Source organism: Talpa europaea, assembly GCF_964194135.1.
Source record: "Talpa europaea genome assembly, chromosome: 4".
NCBI lineage: Eukaryota > Metazoa > Chordata > Mammalia > Eulipotyphla > Talpidae > Talpa > Talpa europaea.
Window position 1 is genome coordinate 10,583,752 of NC_140070.1, and position 15,497 is coordinate 10,599,248.

Below are 15,497 nucleotides of genomic sequence, written 5' to 3' on the forward strand. Positions count from 1 at the left end.
GACAAAACATAGGTCTTGGTGGTAGTGGCAATAATCAAAGTAATTCTATCTAGAAGAAAAATAGCTCATATCTGGTCTGTTTCTTATGTGTCAGTTTCTATGCTAACTGCTTTTCACATATTATCTCTTTACAGCCTCACTACAAACTTGTGATCAGATCAACATTTTCTCCCATTTTATCAAGTACAAAGAGAAGCCTAGATTCAACCCAGCTGAAAAGCCTTTAATCAGCAAGCTCTCAGTCCCCTTTTTTGCTAATAAATGTGACATTTAGGTTAGAGGCATAGAGAGTGGCATGTCAGTGCTTGTCAATGAATCAACTGATCTCTACCCACTTGCAGATTAGACTCAAATGGCAGAGAACGGAAAGGGGACACACATCATATCATACAGGGGATTCATGTTAGAGGCAAATGAGAACTGATACTTAGAGAATGTTAATCAATACAGACCTTCTTCACTAGACCGGGTACCTAAAGAATGATGAGCTAGGATAGGGAAGACTGAGAAAAGGGAGGAATTCTGAGTCAGCAGCCGCATAGCACAATGCACTGCTGTTGATTTTTTTTTAAGAGTTGTTTGTTTATGTATCCAAGAACTGGGGTACAGGCCAGAGGTGTGGTGGGTGAGAGGATTCACCAGAGACAGAGTGGAGAGCAGAACAGGCGAACCTAATGAAATACACTGCTGAGGGGAGTAGCGGGCAAGATAGGGAGGTCTGCTGCGCCATGTGGGTAGCTCTCTGGCTGGCCGGGGATTGAACTCGTGCTGCAGTGGCTGTGGATAGCTTCATAGTCACAGTGCTGCGCTTAACTCCTTGTGCCTCCAGGGAGGCCTTGATTTGTTGTCTTCCATGTTCCCAAAAGGAAAAAGGAGAAAAACCACCCAAGTGATATTTTCCTTTATCTCTATGAGAGTCAAAAAAGTATTTACCCTAGATAGTCAAGTGCATTTCAAGACCAAATGTCTAGATTTCCACAAGGAGTTATTTTATTCTTTTGATGAGTAAAAGAAAGTGTTGTTTTCTCTGAGTGAAGTCCTGCCACATACTAGGGCTTATTAGTGGTACAAAATAAAATAATTCTAAAAGTGATGGAAACTAACAATTCTATTGAAAGGAGTAAGAGCCATTTAGGGATATTTACTTCAGTACTGAATTTTTTAAATTGTATCATTTTAAGATAACATTTGTTTACAACATATATGTATATGATTTAGGGGTACACGCTCACACCTCTTGAGGTGTATGTTACTGCATCACACCCACTACCAAGGCCCCAGTAATTATCTAGCATGGTCCATTGTTCCTTCCCCATTTTGTCCCTAGAGCTTACCCTCCTGATCTGGTAGCCTCAATTCTGCAGTCAAATTTCTAGGTTTTGTTTTGGTTTAGTATAGCCTCTTCCTTTGTTTCCATATATTCAACATATGAGTGAAATCATCAATATTTGACTTACTACACTTTAAACAACTTTACATTGAACATGAATTTTGTGGTGTTTTTTGACCAGGTATTGGTGCATCTTGAGTGTATAAGGTGGAAATGTCTCTGCCAAATCACACTTTTAGAACATTGCTAGGATGGATATGGATTTATCACAATTATTAATATTTCATAGTAGAGACCTGTAGTGTTTGGTGTTTACCTACATGGACACATCATATAATGAATTATTTACTTGTATCATGAGCAATGCTAATAAATCCAGTGACAGATAATTTACTTTAAGCTATATAATCAATTTGAAACAATGTGTGGTTTTAAACCTGTATTTTTCCCTCAGGCCATTAAGACTTATTTGTTCCTTTTCTATTATGTCTGTAGTTGTCAATACAAGTGTTAGCTTAGACAATTAAGGATGCATATTTATACAGATGACTTATATGTAGAGGAGATGGATTAAATAATTGGAAGTAATTTGAAGCCATACAAATCATCTATCATTTATGAGCTGTTCATTCATCTACCAATATATGCATCTGTTTTTTTTTTTAATCTAACATCTAAAAACTCATCTCTTATGCTGAAACTAAGTCTCTAATTCAACTCTACCAAAGACATATGAATAACTTTTCATTACATTTCACAAAAATAAATTTTGGTTTATTTCTGAAATAAATCAAAAGACCCTCATTTTCAAAGTCAAAATTATATTTTAATTTGGTTCTGTAGCAAAAGTAAAATCAATATGCATATGACTTAAATTCACAGAATTTTTAAAAGTGTAAAAGTACATACTCGTACCATTATATTCTAAAAAACCTTGAAAATCACCATAGGTTTCAGGCTAACTATAAACATGACTAAGTTACGAAGTGAAATGGTACCACTTCATTGTAATACAAATCTGTTGACAAAGTTTTAACTCATTTTGCAGAATCTTCTCTGTCATATACCAGTCACCATGTTCTAATGTTTGAAAAATATGTGAGGTGGGATTTTTAAGATAAATACACAAATGAAACAGGCAATATGATGCAGATGGATTCTTTCTTTCTTTGCCCAGCGGAACATCTGCCATAGTGCAATTTCCCCACTGGTTCATTGACATGACCATAGCGTCCTGGGCTGCAGTTCCTAACTGTGCTGTGGTAAGATTGGTGCACTATACAGTGCTCAGAACCTTCTATGTTGAACTTGGTCAATAAAACACAGAATTCTTCTTTTCTCTCTTGCAGTTCATTATGCTGACATACCTTTTCATGTTGGCCTGGCTGGGAGTCACAGCTTTCACCTCCCTGCCAGTTTACATGTACTTCAATCTGTGGACCATCTGCCGAAATACCACCTTGGTGGAGGGAGCAAATCTCTGTTTGGACCTTCGTCAGTTTGGTAGGTGTCTCTCTGACTGTGAGACAATACCTCATATGGTTTTACTGAAACAGCTGTCCTTCCAGTGTTGCCAATCACCTCATTGCTTTGGAAAAGCATCAACATGACCTCTTCTACCAAAAAGATAAATCTATCCAGTGTTCACTTTGAAGACATTCTTTCTTCAATTTAAATAAGTCGGGGTTCAGGATTGGTTAGAAGTTGATCTTACATGAACATGTGCACACATATTGTGCTGGCTATCAGATTTATGTCCTGACTTGGCAAGTTGTAATTATGATTACCTTAGCCCGAGTTGCTGGCTCTTTTCCAAATTCAATGTGGTGTTTTCATCTTCTCCTGTTAAAAAATTCACAAATGTTGAAGTCTGGTGTGAAGGTCATCATGAAATATCTACTTCTGAAATAGATCAAAAAAACTTCATGGTGAAAAACCACAAAATCAAAGAATGTTAAATAAATCAGTAATCCTATTTCATTATTATTATTTTTTGAGAGCTAAAGTTTCATGTTTTAATAATAGTTTACATTATGTCTATGGACTGACAATGTAAAGAACCTATTCTAGGTGCTGTATATATCTTGATTTGACTAATTCTTAAAACTCTGTATGGCAGAGATACTGTTATTATGCTCTTTTATAAATGACAGCGCTGAGGCACAGAGAGGTTAAATAAGGTTAATATAACCTTACCCAAGATTATATTATATATAACCTTACCCAAGGTTATATTAGTTATACTATATCAATACAAGGAGGTTATAGCTAGAAAGTGACAGAGCCAGAGTTCAAACTGAGGCAATCTAGCTTCAGAGTTTATGCTCTTCATTGTAAATCAACTCACTCTCCTATTGAAATAGGAACAGAACTGGGAATGTGCAAAGTCTAATCGCAGCTATCTGCAATTCTAGTTCATCATTTGTAAAAACACTGTAGCTATGAATTTTAAAAGATATGCATATTCACAAGCTCAAATGGACTTTTTTTTTTTGTACTGAACAGCTATTAAAATCTAACCTATTAGCATCTGGAACACTTTAAATGTTTTTCTCTAATGAGATTTTTTTCATACTTTAAGTGAGTGGGTAACATTTCACTAGATGATGTCTGAAGGCCTTGTGCTTTGAGGGTATATTAAGGGCAGTTCACAGGACAGAGAGCATAAAATGATTCTACCACCAGCTAGCTGTGTGTTCCAAAACAGTGGCCCATCTGCCATCTTGTCAAAGTCCTCAGGCCCCCCTTATAGTCAGATTCAAATTGAAAACAGGATGATCCATTCTGAGGATGGAGTTTTTTGGCAAGGAGACAATAGAGAAACTATGAATAGCTCTTCCATTGGGAAGAGGTGTGTTTGCATGGACATTTTTATATGGACATAATTCCAAGGTTAAAACCAAGAGGTTTTAATTGCCTGGGTGATAAAAATAATGGCAACTCTATGCATACAATATGCATTATTTTCTTTAAAGGTTTTCATATTTCAGTCACAACCAATTCTTTAGAAGTCATAAATATATTGCTTTTGTTAAGCCAACCTAAACTTATATATAGAAAAACTATAGAAAAAGCTTATGAGTACAACTCTGATGTACCAAGTGCTTGCTGTGATCTCTCTCTGCAGTGTGCTATTGTTCATTCTCTTGTGCAATACTTGTTGGGTTTTTATTTGCAATAACATTTTTATTTTTTAAGCATTTTTTTTAAGCAGGTGAGAATTACTTACCTTTTTGCTCTTAAAGAGCTTGTTTTCAAACAGGGAAGAGTAGCTGCCATATATGAACTCATTAAAACCCAAGAAGTCAATGATACGTTATTGACTAAGTGCAACTGCAATTCAGAGAAGGTGCAGAAATCAATATAATCTCAAATCATGAAAGAATTAAAGAAAAGGTTGGGTTTCAGCTGCCCCTTGAAGAAAGGGAAGACTGAGCTCAGTAGTCCTTGACCAATCAGCATTACTACTTCCCCCAGCAAACTTCAGACCAATTTGTAGGTTTTTTTTTTTTTTAAATTGAGGTAACATTGGTTTATAACAGTGTATATGATTCAGAGGCTACTTGCTTTTTTTCCTAATTGCTGCTAAGAAACTGGAAATGTCAATCTGTCTGTTGTAGCTAAAAACGTCTCTATATCTAGCAAATAAAACATGTAGTCAATATTTTTAAAAATGACTAAACTTGAGTGCTTACTTCAGCAACACATATACTGAAATTGGAGACATAGAGAGAGAAGGTTAGTGTGGCCCCAGTTCAAGAAGGACACACAAATGCATGAAGCATTCCATAGTAAAAAAACAGTGCACTTGGAAAAATTTAATTTTGGGTTACACCAATTTGGCTATCCATACACAGATACACATGGGTCAAAATAATCAGGTTTCAGATTTGTATTGTAGCACATCTTATATACCTGAGCTTGTTGTCATAGCTTCCTGTTACTTATATGCTTGTTTGCAAACTAATTTGCAGTGTAGATTTGTAGTCCATGGTATGTATGTGACGCAGCCTGCATTCTCTATGTGATGTACATGCTTTAGATGTACATGCTTATTATGTATTTGTGTGTTTATATATTTGTACATCTGAAAACATTTATACATGTTTTACATGCATATTTATATTTATATGTAAAATATGTTTAAAACATACATATTTTTAAGAGTGTTTGGTTATAAGATTAGAAAGGGTGATGGAAAAAGGCTTTACCAAGTAAGTGTCAGTGAAAGAAATGAGGGTCTTAGCCATGTAGGTATTCTCAACGGAGGTAAGATTCAGTCCAAAGTTACCAAGATAATACCTTAGTATCTTCAACAAAAAACAAGGAGGCTTATGTGACTGAAGTAAAATAAGAAAGTAGAGAGAAGAGATGAAGTCTAAAGTTTGTGGAACATACAATTATTATGAGTCCATTGAAGGTTGTAGCAATTGAAATTCTAAAGGAAATAGAGAATATTTGCAAGTTTTTGCCAGAAGAGAAATAAGGTCTCATTTAAACTATAGAAAGATCATTTTCCTGCTGTACAGATAATAGTTTGCACAAGAGTGGAAGCAGGGATGCCAGTTAGCACACTCACATAATAATCCCTCTGCGAGACTTTGGTGGCTCGACCAAGGATAGTAACAAAGGAAACATGAAGAGCAGTCTGAATATAATCTGAAGGTTATATATTTTGAGATAGACTATCTATAATGTTGAGAGAAAAAGAGGATTCAAAGAGCAGTTGATTTTTTGATTAAGAAACTGACAAGCTTGATATTCTCTTGAGAAGGGAAAGACTTCAAGAAAGGCTTTCTAGAAAGTGGGTTAACCAGGGAGATCAGAAGTTCAGTTTTGAGATGGTGATTTTTAGATGCTTACTAGAAATCAGAATGGAGTTGTCAAGTAAGAAACTAGACATGAATCTGGATTTTGGGAGAGGTGTTTATTGCTTGGGTGATGAAAATAATAGCAGCTCTATGCATACAGAGTTGATTTAGGAATAGTTGCTGATATCTAATATTTAAAACTCTGAGTCACTGAGGTCAACAAGGCAGAAAGACAACTGAAGACCAGATGCTGAGGTGCCCCACCAACGCAGGCAGGGCTGAGCAGGAGCCCAAGATATCAAGAAGTCAGTGAGACTAGAAAGACACAAAGAGTAGATTGTAGATCTAAGACACCAAATGAAGGAAACAAGAAAGAAGCATGGTGAGTTGCCTCCAACATGGCTGACTGAGACGTGAATGAGAACAGAGGATTTGCTTTTGGTTCTAACAACATGGTGGTCATTGGCGACCTTTATAAGGACAAATTCCATAGAAGTTTGGGCCAGAATCTGACTGGTAAGGGTTTAAGTGAAGACAACACATGGAGAGGAATTACAGTGAACAAAGGGAATGCTTTCTAGAAGTCTTGCTGCAAATGTGGGTAAATGTGTTAGGAATGTGTGTACACACTAGGTCCTCCACACGTATGACATCAGGAATAGATCAGTATGGGGAATAATAGTCTTTACAAAGATGCTTTCACAACAATAATAGTAAATTTTATTATTGTTTTTAAAGATTTATTTATTTATGCATACAAGAGCTGGGGTACGGGGGTGAGAGGATTCACCAGAGACAGAGTGAGGAACAGAACAGGCAGATTGACTGAAAAACACTGTTGAGGGGAGCGGCGGGTGAGACAGGAGAGGTCTGCTGTGCCATGTGGGTAACTCCCTGCTGGGACAGAACTCGTGCTGCAGTAGCTGCAGATTGCTTCATAGTGATGACGCTTAACCCCTTGCACCACCAGGGAGGCCCCAACAATAATGGTTTACTGGACAAATCTTATAGGTATTCTTTTCCTCACTCTCAGAACCATTTTGACAGAAAGGAAAGGTCACAGAGAAGTATCTCTACACTTGATGCAGTGCAAGGGGATAATGGTTTTGAACTGAAGATCACACAGACTTCTGCAAAGCAGAATGACAACAGCTCCATAGGAGAGGGGAGCTGATAAGTGCACCTTAAAGCTCAGAATGTGTGAATACACACACATATTAAAACTAAATAAAGAGCAGCAAGTGATAAAAGCTTAGGTATGAGTTTTCCCAGAACTTGTGATTTTTTTTCCCTTCATGTTTATATGTGTTTAACATTTCAGTGGTTCTTAAAATTACAGAACCCTTTTAGGCTTAAGTTGATCAGTTCTCTTTTCTGCAGTGAGATCTGTGTGTGTCAATCACCTTGCTTCCTTCTAAAAAGGCAGCATTCCAGGCAAATGCTCATAGATTCTGACTGAACAGCTCTGTGTAGTGGCCTAGAAATACATATTTTTGACAGTTCCCCAGGTGATTTTGATGCTGTGGATTCATAAACCAACTGGAGCAAGGCTAACTATGAGTGAAATTACATCTTTTTATTTCTCGTTCCTAATAGCAGTGTTTTCAATATTAACAGAGGAAAATGACTCCTGTGGGCAATATGTTTCTATAGAAACATTATGCTACCAGAATAAATTTAGACCCAGACTCCAGCACAGTCTGGGGCATAGTTTCTAAATGATTGTGATGCCTACACTATTATTGTAATGGACCAAGCCAATAACCTACCTACAGTTGAATCCAAAGATTCTGGTAGCTAGATTCAATTGAATTTAGATGGAAAATGTTTTGAATTGCTTGAGGGCTAAATAGCTTTGGTCTTCCTTTCATAATTCTACTCATAATTATTATCTAACAATGAGAACCAGGGAAGAATTTTTCCATTATAACACAAAATGGAATTTGCTCAGATTTTATCAGCAACATTTCTTTTTCTTTCTCTGGGCCCTTGAAAACATTTATAATGCTAAACTGTAATTTTCTCCATGCTGTAGGGATTGTGACAATTGGAGAGGAAAAGAAAATTTGCACCGTCTCTGAGAATTTCCTGAGGATGTGTGAATCCACTGAGGTGAATGTTTTTACAGCCTTTAATTTAGTCAGAATTTCAGTATTCATTTTGTTATTTGAAGAATATATAATTAAATCTATGTTGACTTTTCCCCTTTTTCTTTTAGTGGCAATTTTACTTGCAGCAATATTATTCAGTAATAATATTCACAGGAATCAGATGCTCTGCATAATCCAGTAAAATTTACAATAAATGTTTTAATTTCTTTTTAGAAACTACCCTCTTAATCAAAAATTTTATAGTCACATTTAAAAAGAAAAAGAGTCTTTTATTTTTATGATATTACTAAAGCCATCATTATTAACCATGACCTCAGTTTTAACATGAAATTTTCCTAAAATGATGAAGTTGGAAGGATGTAGAGATGTCATTGTAATAATGTGTTTTCATGGAGGAACTGGTTTGTCATATGCTCACTTTGTAAAAGTTCATATTTATAACATAGGAGCAGTACTGATCTGTCTTCTGCCTGCAACCTTGACACATGATTTGGTTCTCTGTGGTTTCATTTGCAGCTAAACATGACCTTCCACTTGTTCATTGTGGCACTTGCTGGAGCTGGGGCAGCCGTTATTGCTATGGTAAGACCTTCAAGCATTAATGCTTGGTTTTCAGTTTGACTTACAGAGCTATTTCCTGTATGAACAATAATTTATCTGTAATGTCTAAAGTCCATCAAATCCTATTTATTTTAATATCATTTTAAAAATTGTAGGAGGAGGGAAGATAGTTGGCAAGTAAATAAATGAAAAACAGAGCTTAACCTAAAGACATTATCATTAAATAAAAATATATTGGTAATTATTTTAAGGATTAAAACCTACAATAATGTTGGCAAATCAATAAAATAAGTAAACACATTAGTAGTTTTTTAAATTGAGGTAATGTGGTATGTATGTTTTAGGAGTACAGGTTCATAACTCATTAGCAGTTTAAATATTAGATAAATAAAAAATAAATAAATAAATAAAAAATATTAGACAAAAAAAATCTCTATAGCATCTATGAATTAGTGGGATATTCTGAGTATCTAATTAATTCTTTACCCTTTAGTACACAATTTTTTCCCTTAAATAAGAACAATAAGAGTCATATTGTCTCTTTTATGGAAAAGGGATTAAATTATCTTTGTTAAAACCTCAATAATTTGACATCATGTCTGTTAATATTTCTTTGGAAATATTAACAAATCATAGCTACCAAACAGAAAGCACACAAGATTCTCAAAAAGTTTTATTTTTTTTAAAGATTTATTTATTTATTTATACAAGAACTGGGATACAGGCCAGAGGCGTGGGAGGGTGAGAGGATTCACCAGTGACAGAGCGGGGAACAGAACAGGCAAACTGATGAAATACACTGCTGAAGGGAGCAGTGGGCGAGACAGGAGACGTCAGCTGCGCCATGTGGGATTCTCACCGGCCGGCTGGGATCGAACTGGCACTGCAGAGACTGCAGGATAGCTTCACAGTGCAGCGCTCAATCGCCTGCGCCACCAGGGGAGGCCCTCTCAAAAAGTTTTAGAAGACATAATAGACTTGTGAACTTTTACTGGTCCCAGGCCCAGACTAAATATTTTAAAAGCATCTTAAGACATTTTGGGGACACTTATGGATTGGATATTAATAAAAAGATAGTACATGATTGCTGTTAATTTTCCAACATATATAGTTAATAAGAGAATGTTTTTATTCTTTTCCGTATACACATTTTAAGTATTTATCTTGAAATATCTGATCCCAAATTATCTTAAAAACTAAAATATAGTTAGGTATGTTAGTTACTATCTACTATGTACCGTGATAATATTCAAGAGTATTGAAAATAAGGAAGATTACTATTTTCTTATATATTTAGGTCAACGAATAGCATAAATATTTAAATTAGCTAATATTAACATGAAGAACAGTGGTCTACAAAGGACTAAATTATACATAAACACTACGGATTATGTTCTTTTTAAACAAAGTGATTCAGAGAGTTTGGGAAAGTTGTGAATTCATACCTGAACTGCTACATTTGCCATTCTTCAGTCCTCGTGAATTAACTGACCACTGACAAACTTTACAGGTTTACTGTGACGTTAGTGAGAGTCTGTAATTTACCTTTTTGTGATATAATTCTTATTGTTTTTATTTTTTTATTTTTTTTTATAAATTTTATTGTTATATTCCCCATACAATTGCAGCCCCCCCATTCTGACCCCAATCCCTCCCCTCCCGCCCCCGCCCCCGCCCCCCTAAAAGTGTCTCTGGTTCATAGTTTTTTGTTGATTTTGATTTTCACTTTCTTATAGTTATTCATTTTCCTGGTCCCTTATTTAAGTTTTCTAGATTCCTGCTATGAGTGAGACCATCCGGTATTTTTCTTTTTCTTTTTGGCTTATTTCGCTGAGCATGATCCCTTCCAGCGCCATCCATGTTGCTGCAAATTGCATGTGTTTATCTTTTTTGAATGCTGAGTAATATTCCATGGTATATATGTACCACATCTTCTTGATCCAGTCATCTATTTTTGGGCATTTGGGTTGTTTCCAAAGCTTAGCTATTGTAAACAGTGCTGCTATAAACATAGGGGTGCAGGTGTTCTTTGGAATTGATGTTTCTGTGTCCTTTGGGTAAATACCTAGGAGTGGAATTGCTGGATCATATGGAAGCTCTATGTTTAGTAGGTCCAGAAATCTCCACACAGCTCTCCACAGTGGTTGGACCAGTTTGCACTCCCACCAACAGTGCAGAAGAGTTCCTTTTTCTCCACACCCTCGCCAGCATTTGTTGTTGCTAGTTTTTTTAATATGTGCCATTCTCACTGGTGTAAGATGGCATCTCATGGTAGTTTTGATTTGCATTTCCCTGATGGCAAGTGATGTTGAACATTTTTTCATATGCCTGTTGGCCATTTGCATTTCCTCTTCTGATGAGACTCAACAACAACAAAGAAAATAATCCAGTCAAAAAATGGGCAGAAGAGCTAAAAAGAAACTTCTCTTATTGTTTTTAAAAGAATATTCTGGTGCTTATTATGGGCATAGCTTAAGTGATATTATTACAGAGAGCGCAATATCCTCTGCCATTCTAGTGAGAAGCACTGTTGTTCTGTGTTGAGTAAATACAATTATTAGGAGAGAAGTTACTGCCCCAAACTCTTTATATCCTTGAAAGATTCCAGATGGTCCTCCCATGTTGTAACAATGACAGGTATCATTTCTTTCCTTAATTTATTTTTGAGCATTATTTTCCTCTTTTTGTTTTTAGATATCTCTATTTCTGTCATTACAGTTATTATTTGGGTAACCAAAAAAGTAAGGATTATAAGTTTTTTTTTAAGTCCATAAAGTTGCTTTCACCTCTTTAGGTTCTCGCCAAGATTTGAGAACTTACTATGTGTCCAGTCCTGTCTTTTCCTTTGTGACTCATACGAGTCCATTTGTTCATGGGAAAGTCAAATTTCAAGAACACACAAATACTTTCAGCATCAGTGAGGGCTTTTGTAGTCAGGTCTTCAGCATTAGTGAGGGCTTTTGTAGTCAGGTCTTCAGTTCTCATTTTTGTACCCTAGAATAGAGGTAGCATAGAACTCTAGAAGCTTCCCAGTACCTCATAACTTTTATGGCAAATTCAATATGCAAAATGGATGAATTAATTTGGATTTATTAATACCTTTCCTTCTGGTGCCATTTCGTTGTCTAATGTGCTGGTGAAAGGAATGCTTTTATTTTTTGAAGAGTGTTTTATTTCTGGTCAAAGACTAAAAATAGGAATGATGAGACAATGTTGATGTGCTAATGAGCCATTTCAGACCAGTTATTTTTAGTGACTTTATAAACACTTTAGTATTAAGATCAGATTCTATTTTACTAAGAATGCTTCTTTAAAATATCTAACAGAGCCAGCCATGTCACTGCTGGGATGAGTTTTCAGATGTTTTACTGATTTAATCATAGTTCACCATTTTAGATATAGTGACTCTAACCCTCTATCTAGAAATTTAGTTTCAGAATATGAGATATTTAATAAAGTCATGTTGGCTGATTAATGAGAGGAATTACAATAGAATAATGAGCAAAGAGCATATATTATTAATCTAAACAGTGCTCAGATATGCCCTAAGGAAGTATCAACATGTTCTGGACCATGATGTTCCAAAGGCCGTGGTCTCAAGCAACACCCAGCTTGACTGAAATTAGAGGCAACATCTGTACATTTGTATTCATATGCTTCTTCCAGTGTGATGGATCATTTTTTAGAGATACGTTTTTGTTTCAGCAATATACACCCATGTGTAAGAAGTCTATTAAAGTACCTTTTGAAACAGTATAGAATTAAGTACTCGTAGCATACAGGTTCATATGAAACTGTAAAAGTTTAGAAGATTTTTTTCAACAACTAAACATCCTTTTGGATATCTAAATAGGTACAGAGCATACATTCCTTAAGAAATAATCTCTCCATAGTTCAAGCAGTATTTCCAGTTATTTAGTTACAGCAATAGTTTAGGTCTTAGGACATATGATATAATTACCGCTTCTCTTCCTGGCACTACAGTAGTATTGCTACTAGTTAATTTTTCTTTAAAACTTACTCTGCTGAAAGCATTGTCAACTGCTTCATGTACACGAGCACATTCAATAGCTGTCATGCTATAGCCGTTATCAAACTCCCCATGATCTCACTTACCCTCCGCAACACAGCAGCCATCTTTACTTCCATGTTATCCTGAGGAAATTGAGATGAATTCTGCTCTACCTAAACATTTAGAATATTATCTGTAATTTGAGGCAAGAATTATAAGAATCTGTTTTAAAATTAATATGTGCTCTTCTCCAGCATTTAAAAGAGTTGTTAGGGGGAGAAAATTAGTAACTTGGCATTGCAGCAGGTCCCAGGGCTCCCCACTCCAGCTGAGTGAGGGAGTGTAACAGACCGGGAGCTTGTGCTCCAGATGAAACGTCTGCAAAACCCATTGAGAGGCGCGGCTTCTGATTTGGAGGATTGAAGTTCTTCAGCATTGAAGGAGGAAGGTCCTTCTCAGTGTTAATAACTCAGGAGTTATATTTCCTGACTGGGGGCCTCCCTGGTGGCCCAGGGGTTAAAGTCTCAGCACTATCAAGCTATTGGCAGCCACTGCAGCACGAGTTAGATCCAGGCCAGGGAGTTAACACACATGATGCAGCAGACCTCTCCTGTCTCACCTGCTGCTCTCTTCAGCAGTGTATTTCAGTCAATCTGCCTGTTCTGCTCCCCACTCTGTCTCTGGTAAATACTCTCACCCCCACACCTCTGGCCTGTTCCCCAGTCCTTGTATGCATAAATAAATAAAAATAAATCTTTAAAAAAAATTCAGACTATAAAAAGAAAGTTTTTGAACATCACATCTAAGATTATATTCATTCATTGGCATATATTTTCAGTATCTGTACTTGCTAGGCATTTTCCACAGCATTAGTATTTTAGCAGCAACAACAGAGTGCCACGTAAGCTCTGTTATATGTATGAGCCTGTTCAATCCATGAATATATCATGATTAAATAAGCTTTACTGTAAAAATGCCATGGAATACAAGAATGTAACCCACAGCTCCTGCTTGTATGGGGCTTAAAATTTCCATTGAAGAAAATGAAAATTTTCAGAGGAAATTAGCTATTCTGGGAAGGACTGATTCTTATTGATATGCACCATTTTCCCATAATGTGTCAACAATGTTTTGTTATTTTCTTCTATTGTGTGTTAATATGCCACAGTAGTCACCATTTAGAGTTGATTTTACATTTTTTATGTCTAGCTGTACTTTCTGAAAATCAGCTTATCTCCTATCAGAATTTTTTGTTCTTTTTTTACTAAATCATGGATAAAAGTATTGCCAACGCTTTAAAATCCAGAGAAGGTAAATTACTGACAACCTAGTGTCTCTCTTCTATTCATCCATAAAAATCCAGCCTTTGGAAAACTGCTTTAACTCTCCTAAGGAACAAGAGGCAAAGGAAATGCATAAGTGTTCTCATTCCGGAGTCAATTAAGTCAAATCATAAGCTTCATTACTTGAGGAACTACATTTTTTACTCAAAGCAAATCAGGAACTTTGTTTTTGACCAAAGTTGTGAATGTATATAAATACACAAAAGCTGTATGACACAATACCTATTTTCTTGTGGGTTGCAGTCTAGGGGAAATTGCAAGATGCATTATGTGGAAAATTAACTTGATAAGTGACCAGAGGCTTAATTTGGGTGCCCATGACCCTTCTTAGTATATCATCCCATTTATTGAAATTGACTAGACCAAAATTATATGAGAATATGTCTGATTGTGGGTTAGAATCATAAAAACATGAACATGAAATAGATCATTTGGATAAAGGAGAGTTCAATAGACAGGAAACTTCACTTAAAGATTAAGAAACTGTCTTAGATGCTTCAGATCTGGAAAAACAGAAAGAAATGAGATGCTGAAAGAAAAGGGGCTGAGATAGGGTATCATTGAGTTGAAAGAGAAAGGAATTAATTTCATTTCTGTCGTTGCTATTATCCCAGAAAATTTGGTTCCATTTTATGAATGAAAACATGAATGTATAGTTTGAATATTCCTTTCCTGATGCTGAACAGACTTCCACTATAAATTATTCTGCCTTTGATTAGGTCCACTACCTGATGGTCCTGTCGGCCAACTGGGCATATGTGAAGGATGCCTGCCGGATGCAAAAGTACGAGGACATCAAGTCCAAGGAGGAGCAAGAGCTACATGACATCCACTCCACTCGCTCCAAAGAGCGGCTCAACGCATACACATAAATAAAACCCCTTCCTTTCTACCACTGGAATGCATTGGTGTTTAACTAAAGGGCCATCCAACCATCCAACCTTTTGCAAAACAAAATGAAAGTGCTTCTCATCAATGATATGTAGGGTGACTTATGAATCATCCGAATACAATTTTTGTTGTTTAGCACTTAATGTCCGAATTTGTGAAATTGGTGTAATCAGATATCTTCTACAAGCTCCTATCCAGCCTTTTTTCTTCTGTTAAATTTGTGAAATTCATTTAATAATTCCTAAGATCAAAGATACTAACGTTGTCAAATGCCAAGATTTATTTGACTTTTAACCATGCCCCCACATGTCACACATAACACCTATTGCATTATTTCTTATGTTTTGAAAAGACAAATAGCTTTTTATACTTTTTAGTTTTGATTTTTGGTAACTAGTTTAACTACAGGTAACCTTCAAAGGGACCATTGTACATTAT

General features: G+C 36.0%; 1 protein-coding gene across 1 annotated transcript in view; it reads left to right on the forward strand.

Annotated features, from left to right (window-relative positions):
* GPM6A (glycoprotein M6A) overlaps positions 1-15,040 on the forward strand; it is a gene marked incomplete at both ends in the record, with an annotated part of 118,205 nt that extends 103,165 nt beyond the window's left edge. The window contains 4 exons of the mRNA XM_084232442.1: positions 2,680-2,833; positions 8,177-8,253; positions 8,769-8,834; positions 14,888-15,040. Coding sequence (XP_084088568.1) covers positions 2,680-2,833; positions 8,177-8,253; positions 8,769-8,834; positions 14,888-15,040 — 450 coding nt within the window. The remainder of the gene's footprint in view (positions 1-2,679; positions 2,834-8,176; positions 8,254-8,768; positions 8,835-14,887) is intronic.
* Between the last annotated feature and the right edge of the window lie 457 nt (positions 15,041-15,497).